This window comes from Protobothrops mucrosquamatus, unplaced genomic scaffold (assembly GCF_001527695.2).
Source record: "Protobothrops mucrosquamatus isolate PMUCROS unplaced genomic scaffold, P.Mucros_1.0 scaffold12, whole genome shotgun sequence".
In the NCBI taxonomy this organism is placed as follows: Eukaryota; Metazoa; Chordata; class Lepidosauria; order Squamata; family Viperidae; genus Protobothrops; species Protobothrops mucrosquamatus.
In genome coordinates this window covers 3,344,713-3,352,859 of record NW_015386399.1, presented here as the reverse complement: position 1 = coordinate 3,352,859, position 8,147 = coordinate 3,344,713, and the positions used below count along the sequence as shown (strand labels likewise).

General features: G+C 36.1%; 1 protein-coding gene across 1 annotated transcript in view; it reads left to right on the top strand.

Moving 5' to 3' along the window:
• SCRN1 (secernin 1) overlaps positions 1 to 8,147 on the top strand; it is a 19,814-nt gene that overhangs the window by 5,635 nt on the left and 6,032 nt on the right. The window contains exons 3-5 of the mRNA XM_015810602.1: positions 1,297 to 1,478; positions 3,068 to 3,270; positions 6,133 to 6,327. Coding sequence (XP_015666088.1) covers positions 1,297 to 1,478; positions 3,068 to 3,270; positions 6,133 to 6,327 — 580 coding nt within the window. The remainder of the gene's footprint in view (positions 1 to 1,296; positions 1,479 to 3,067; positions 3,271 to 6,132; positions 6,328 to 8,147) is intronic.

The window sequence follows — 8,147 nt, the reverse complement described above, 5'->3', positions numbered from 1 at the left end:
CCTTCCTTCCTTCCTTCCTCCCTCCCTCCCTCCCTCCCTCCTTCCCTCCCTTTTTCTTTTTTTTAAAAAAAAAAGAATTATTGTTATGTTTCTGCTGCATGTCAAAGCACTGCCAGTCTACCACTAATTTATTCAAATTGTGACTTCTTATTAGAATAATTTCTAATAGCTGATGGGAAATTATTTCAGAATTTTCCATAAGGAAATAGACATTCCATTCTTTTTAAAATCTTACAAATTCTCAAAGCACACACACACACTCATTCACTCACACACACACACACACACACACACACACACACACACACACACACACAGATATTATGACTAGATGTGCTATTTTTTTTAAATGGAAAAACTTAGAAGTCAGATATGTTAATTCTAGTTTAATCAAAAGGTTGGCATGACAAACCAATTTCCTTCCTCTTTATTATGTCCCATCAAGTCATTGTAGACAACTTGATTACTCTTCCAGGAGTGCTACTAATATTGAGATTTGTTGGTATACAATGCATTTGTTTTTAAAATATTAAAGATCTCCAGATCACTTTTCTCTGCTGTATACGAAAACATTGTTATTCTTTTTAACTGTGAGTTTGAATATTATGTTAAACCATAATATAAAGTGACCGTTTCTTACCTTTGAGGTTACTTCTTCTTTAAATGGCGTACCGGTTATGGTATCTCAAATATTTGAGTTGTGCAGTGACTCAATATATCTGTCCTGTGTTTCAGACTGTAAGACAAAAAGGTGCTCTGGAGTGTATGCAGATACCATTCAAGCTGTGGTTCTTAAGCCAAGGGCTGTTTTATGTAAGGATTTGAAAATAGGTCCTCTACGTTTATTTACTAAACAAATTTATACAGCCACCCAACTCATACATGAAATGACTTATGACATTAGAAGTCCACAATTAAAAATTGACAATATATGTTCCGAAGTTCCTTTTTTTGATTCAGAATCTAAAATTCTGCACATCTCTATAGGATTGTAGTAGTTTTTGTGCGGTTAAATCTAAGACGATACAATTGGATGTCAATTTGGTCTAGTAAACTGCTGACCTGAAAATTGGGAGATCATGAGTTCTAGTCCTGTTTTAGACATGAAAATCATCTGGGTAATTTTGGGCCAGTCTCTTTCAGGCCAGCCCACCTCACAGGGTTGTTGTTGCAGGGAAAAAGAGGAGGAAGATGGAGCATTATGAATGTTTGCTGCCTTGAATTACTTATAAAAAAAAATAAAGGTAGGATAAACATCTATTAAACAAATAAATGAACCTCCTTTTTTCTGTACAGTGCACATACATTGAAATAGACCAAGTACCTAAGACAAATGCTGTTGCACTGAGCAGACCTTCCTGGCTCTGGGGGGCTGAAATGGGAGCCAATGAACATGGACTCTTCATTGCTAATGAAGCTGTGCTAGCCAGAGAAGCAGCCCCTGAAACCGAAGCCCTCCTAGGAATGGATCTTGTGAGGTGAGAAGCTCATCTTCTGAACAAGGAATTTATGGGACTGGTCCAGAATACCAGCAGATTAAAAACAGTGTATCATTTGGTATGGTGGTTTTGAAAATCACACAAGACACTGGAAATAAATAAATAAAGTAGGTAAGTAAGTAGGTAAGTAAGTACGTACGTACGTACGTACTTTTGGTAATATTATTACATTGGTCACTCTGTGTTTCAAAAATAAAATACATTCAAATATAGTGATGCACATGAATTGTATTTATCAGATTATATGCAAAATGTAATTTTTACTTCAGATTTTGTGAGTTGAAGCCCACAGATCAACCCTGAACTGCAAATATTCTCTTCTATCAGTGTCTTATAGTATATTTTTTATTTTATTTTATTTTATTTTATTCAAATACAAATAATACAAATGTGTCTTATAGTATATTAATTATATATTTCTTTTAATTAATGGGGAAGATCTAGCAGCTGAAGCTACATATTCTCTGAGGTCTGCTTATGGGCCCTGAAAATCCATCTCTCTCTGTCTCTGTCTCTGTCTCTGTCTCTGTCTCTGTCTCTCTCTCTCTCTCTCTCACACACACACACACACACACACACACAGAGAGAGAGATTTGTTCCATTGTTTTGTCCTAGATTAATAGTAATTATATTTGACATTTTGTCTTATAACCCAAATTCATCATAACCCCATATTGCTAATCAAACTGTTCTCAACACTTTTTTTAAAGTCAGTAGCTCGTATTTCTGCCTCCTTCTCCTGTTAAGTAGAATTTTGTTCAGTAAGTTATTTTATTCATGTAAGCATTTTAATGGACCACAAATCCTTCATATTTATCCAACACCCTGTCCATAGAAGACAACAATTTGCAAAGCTATCTGAAATAGATTTGAAATTAACAGGCTACATTTTTTAAAATAATAAACAATTTTAGGGATTTACTCTTTTCCTCTGACTGCCAACTCTCCACTGCAAAATTATTTTCCTTCTCTTCCTCCTTTTCTCTTTTTCATACAGCTGATCTACAGCTGATACAAATTAGAGCTCCAGGAAATAGCCAAGATAGATTTCCCCAACCTACACCCTCTGTGTTTGTTGAGCCAGATGCTGGCTGTGTTTTCTGGGAGCTTACTAACATAATAGCAACATAGCTGAACAGCATCAGCATGGAGAGTATGATACTTGAAGAATATTTGCAAAAAGAAATTGACAGGAAAATGGTTTTTATTCCACTATTCATATTTGATAAGAACATCTCTTTTCAAGATGCAAGGTTAATTGATGCAAAGTCATACAGTTGACTTTGTGCTGTTAACAGTACAACAACGCCCCAGCAAACATGTGCAATCATTGTTTGCTTAAACCAGTGCCTTTTCAAACCTGGCAACTAGCGTACTAGCTGAGGAATTCTGGAAGTTAAAGTCTACACATCTTCAAGTTGCCAAGTTTGAAAAACACTCTAAAACTTTGATTACTCAACAGATAGCTACATTGTTTTCTTCTTTTCTGTATATAAATTAGAGATAAATTCCAAGTGCTTCTTTAACTAGATAGCTTTTTTGTTTGTTTGTTTTGATTCTCTTCCCAGACTTGGGCTTGAAAGAGGTTCAACTGCTAAAGAAGCCTTGGATATCATTGTCTCGCTGCTGGAAGAATATGGTCAAGGTGGAAATTACTATGAAGATGGAAGTATGTGCCATACTTTCCTGTCTGCTTATCTGATAGTAGACAGAAAAGAAGCTTGGGTGTTGGATACTGTTGGAAAATATTGGGCAGCAGAGAAAATTACAGGTCTGCTTTAATTTTAATTTTTATCCCCATCCATTACTTATAAGAAAATATTATAAAATGTGCATTTCCAATGTGACACTGTATACATTCAGATTTTATTTCTTACATGTACTTATATTTTTGTATCACCACCCAACTGAAGTTCTCCAGACAGCTTACAAAACAGAAGTTAGAAATCTTCAAATCTGAAAGTCAAAGAACAAAATGGACCTGAGTTCCAAAAGAACTTTAAATTGACTGGTACAAGCATCTTCAAATTAATCATTTAGAACTGTTAAAGAGTGAAAACAGTCTTTCTCTGACTTTGAAAAGACTACAGTATACACATTAGGCCTAAGTAAAATTCACTATAACAGTGTGAGTTGGGCCATGGAAGTGATCTTATTTTCTTTGCTGAAGAAAAGTTTACTTGATTGCATCTACAAAGCAATTTGAGTGGCATTTGACCATGTCAGGCCTATTCTGTGGGAAATGAATTTGCTTAGTTTTTTTCATAGTGTTACTAGGCCAAAGTACTACCAGACTGAGTAGTTTTGGGCTGCCCAGATTCTTATCTGAAGCTCAAGATCTTCAGGCCATGAGAACATACTACAGGGTGATGGCTTTGATGGTCACACTGTGGGCAATTTTGTGGTACTTGTTGAAGCAGGAAAGCCTGGAGCTCTCTCTTTTTCTATTGCGGGATTATAGCACGCACCAAAGGGAATCAGCCTGGAAACATTCAGGCACTCCATAAGGGGGCTTCAGACAGGCTGTTTCAGCTGCCTGCAGTAGGCAATCCTGTATCAATGCATGCACAAAGCTGGAAAACCTAAAGCACGGATACAGAAGAGGTGGGTGAGTAAGAGATTTGTGAGAACACTGCTTTGTACTTACTGGCCAAAAATATTAGCTAGTATTCTAGAAGAGTTGAATCAGCCTCTTAACTTTCTCACTTCCACCACTTTTATATTCAGCAGCCAATCCTCCTATATAAATGAGCTTCTTTAACAAAAAGTTAAACTGTATCTAGACTGAATCTAGATTCTGTCACACTTTGACCATTGATACCACCAGGAGTTTTGTTATTATAGTAAATAATTTAACTTATATTGATTTTAATGAGCTGTTCAGAAGTTCACAGATCCAAATATAAACATGCTTGGAAGAGACTCACTCACCACCCACACTTTCTTTCTGTCATCCTCTCCCAATGCTTCTGGCAAGTTGATGCTCAAGGAAAAAAGTGATCAGCATGGCTAGCTCACCTCTCTCTGGGAGTGCAGAGAGGGGCTTCACTCTGATCACTTCCAGGGCACACCGTAGAATTCCCCCATCGCATAAGTATCCTAGAACAACCCAGCCTGGGATATCCTTTAACTAATAGACAAAGACTCTTCCCAAACTCTTCCTGGTACTAATTGAACTTGCTGAATGACCAAGTCAGGTCTGCTGAAGACCTCAGAGAACTGTTGCCAGTTGGAATAGAGAATTCTGAGTTTCAAGGACAAATGTACCCCGAAGTGGGTTTTAGGCTAAATAGTATTAAGAGATTTATCCAGAGGAGTCTGGAATAAGGGGAGGGATGGTTGAAATGCAGAAAAACCTAAGAAACCAAAATCCTATGATCAAAGATTTTCTTTTTTGTATTCAGATCATAGTGCATGTGTAAAAGGGACAGCGCTTCAATCATGTAGTCATGACTGCCATCTTGATTATTTTAAACCCACTCTTCCCATGAAACACTCCTGGATTTAAGTCATGAATAGCCAATAGATAATAAGACAAATCACTGTTTGCTTCACACACCCATGCCCACACACATACCACACAAATATTGGCCTCGCTGTCTGGTGTTTCCTGCCAGCCTAAATTTTTACCCCCACCTCACCCCAATGCATTGTTTTCTACCACAGCATTAGGCAGTTTACTTCTCCATCCACTGGTGTTACTGCTTTCCATTTTTCAGAGTTTTGCCATTTGCAGTGTTACACTGTTCTTGAGGTTCCACTAGTTCTCATTCTGGCCTGTTATGTTCATTTTCTCTCTCTTATTCTCATTCACCTCTTTTGTTTCTTTTTTAGGTAAACCAAACAGGAAACACAATTATATGAGCTAAAGTTACTTTATTATAAGGTTACATTAACAGAATCTTGCAAGTCTGACAGTACAAAATTCCCATCACCATTTTTAACCATCTGATCAATTAGGATGGGTCCTTCCTAAATTTCTTTTTTTGACCCTTACGTGACTATGGGTTCTTTCCTTTCTTGTCTGATTATTCCCTAGGCAGCATCTTTTCCCCTCATCCATAAGTTCCATTATATTTCTCCAGTAGTCTCCCTGTTCTCTGCCTTCAGATTAACTCTTCTTAACCAGAAAGAGTGAAGCACAATAAACCTCTTTTAGCCTTAGCCAGGCAAGCCTCTTTTATTCCATCTTGAGAATAGATTAAACTATTGTTTTTTCTAATAAAAAAAAAGGGACGTTTGAGGCCAGTCTCCTATCTTGGCTTACAAGCTGCCAAGCATGTTTGATTAAAGAAGCAAATATGTTGATTATTTTTCTGAATGGGATTTATATATTAGGTATATCTGCATAGTTGTAAATCAATCTAGCCACTCTGTGCATCTGATATTTTCACTACTTTCCTTAAACGTGACAGACACCTGAGAGAACTGGGAGCTTTGCCATTTATTATAAAAGCAGCAAGGTGAGAAAGAATCAATTCATCACTGCTTTGCACAGTTCAGTGAAGCAACTTTCTAAGTCTGTTACAACATTAGCATTTAGCTAACAGGATTTTATTTAATGCAAAATTGATCTCACTTTAGTTTTTTAAATGTCACATTTTATTTAAATGTTTTATTCTTGTTTCTATAGATGGAGTAAAGTGCATTTGCAACTGTCTTTCCTTAACTACAAAAATTGATGCAGAACACCCTAAGCTTAGAAGTTATGCAGAAAGTAAAGGATGGTGGAGCACAGATAAGGAGTTCAATTTTGCTGAAGTATTTTCCCAAGATGATGATTGTTCAAATTGTTGCTTGGGAAAGGAGATCTTAAAAAACCAAGAAGGTAAGTAACATGCTTTTTTCTTGAAATTTCCATTTGTTCCCCGAAGTCTGATTCAAGCAGTATAGTTCAAAGCAGGAGGGTAACTTGACAATTTATTGTTACCAGTGGCAAAAATTGAATAAATTGAATATATATACATAAAAGGGCACAAGAGAAACTTGGAGCAGAAAATTCAAGATCCTGTCCAGGACCTTATGCAAGGAATTCATCCATTAACTGCCATACAAATAGCAGAAGCTTGAACAATTCCTCAGAAAATTTAGAAATCATCTTTATTTTGATTAGATGGAAAAGGATAGAAAATTCTATATTTGTTGAACTGAATTGCACATTTGAAAGCACAGACCAATTATTTTATATTTGTTAGACTCATAATCTCCCGTAACGTTAAAGAACATTACATTGTCCTGTAGCCAATGATAAATGGATCCTGAAAGATTCCCAAAACCACTGCAGGAGTTTCCAAATGCCAGAGCTGGGAATCGTGCTCAGCAAGTGGTGAAAGTTGCAAATATATCCTGCAGAGAAGGATGAATTCCAATTGACTAAAAAGAGGGGTTGATAAAACCACTTCACATTCCACTTTGCATCTATTTGTTGCCTTTGCTCTTTTTTATATTGTCATAAGACACTACCCTCAATATTAGGCTGCAATTTTCAAGATGGTATTTGAGAAAGTGAGTTATATAAGAAAGGAACTTTCAGTTAGATCTAGTGCACAAGCATTTGCATGCTAAGAGTTTTATTTGGGCCTTATGAACTATAGTAGGGGGCCAGAAAAAGAATGATGTCACATTGAAAGTTGGCAGAACAAAATCTTGGAGGTTGCTTAGGTTAAACACACATACATAAGGGGACTGGAAAATTTTTTACAAATTACAATTCCTTTACCAGCATATGCATAAAAGAGAGATCTCTTTGATGTCCTGCCTCTTTCCATGCAGGTATTGCTGCAACTTCCATTTTTCCTATTTTTGATATCCCCTGTGGCCCCTGCTGCTTCTTCCCCTTTGTCTCTTGGCAATAGACAGAGAATAACCATATTGCATTGTGTATGAATGGGTTTGAAGCAAGCAATTTTATATACATATAAAATTATATATTATATAATTAGATAATAATTATATATATTATTTTTAAAAGGAAGATAAAAACTAATACTAATATAAAGTAAGAAAAGAAAAGAAAATCAAAGTGCAAGCTAAAAGTTCAAGAAAGAAAAAAAAAAAGAAAAAAATTACAGTGGTTTCTGCTTTACAGCAGTTTTACAGCAGCTATAAGTATAATGATAAATTTACTTCTTATTCTGTGGTCGTATTACCTCTTATTATATGTTTACAACTTTTATTTCTGTGATCTATTCTACTTAATCATTATAAATACATTTTTTTCTATTTTACTCAAAAAGCCTCACTCAACCTGTTACTACCCAGATGCATTGGCAAAGAGGGCATTGTAATCCAGTAGATTTTTTTCCCTCTTAAAATGATCGTGCCCCATGTATACCCATAAAGCTGGATAAGAAATTCTTTAAAAATCTTAATGGAATTGTTCTCAAGTTTATCTGGCAGGGAAGGAAGGCAAGGATTAGATTGAAATTGCTCCAGGATTTAAAAGAAAGGGGGGGGGGGGTTGGCCTCCCTGATATGGAAAAATACTATCAGGCCATAGTTCTAACATGGGTACGAGATTGGGTACTCTTAAAAAACAGGAGAATACTATGTTTAGAAGGCCATGACTTAGAAATAGGATGGCATGCCATGCTATGGGATCAAAAATACAGGTCACATAAATACTTTGGTAGGCACTATATTAGACGG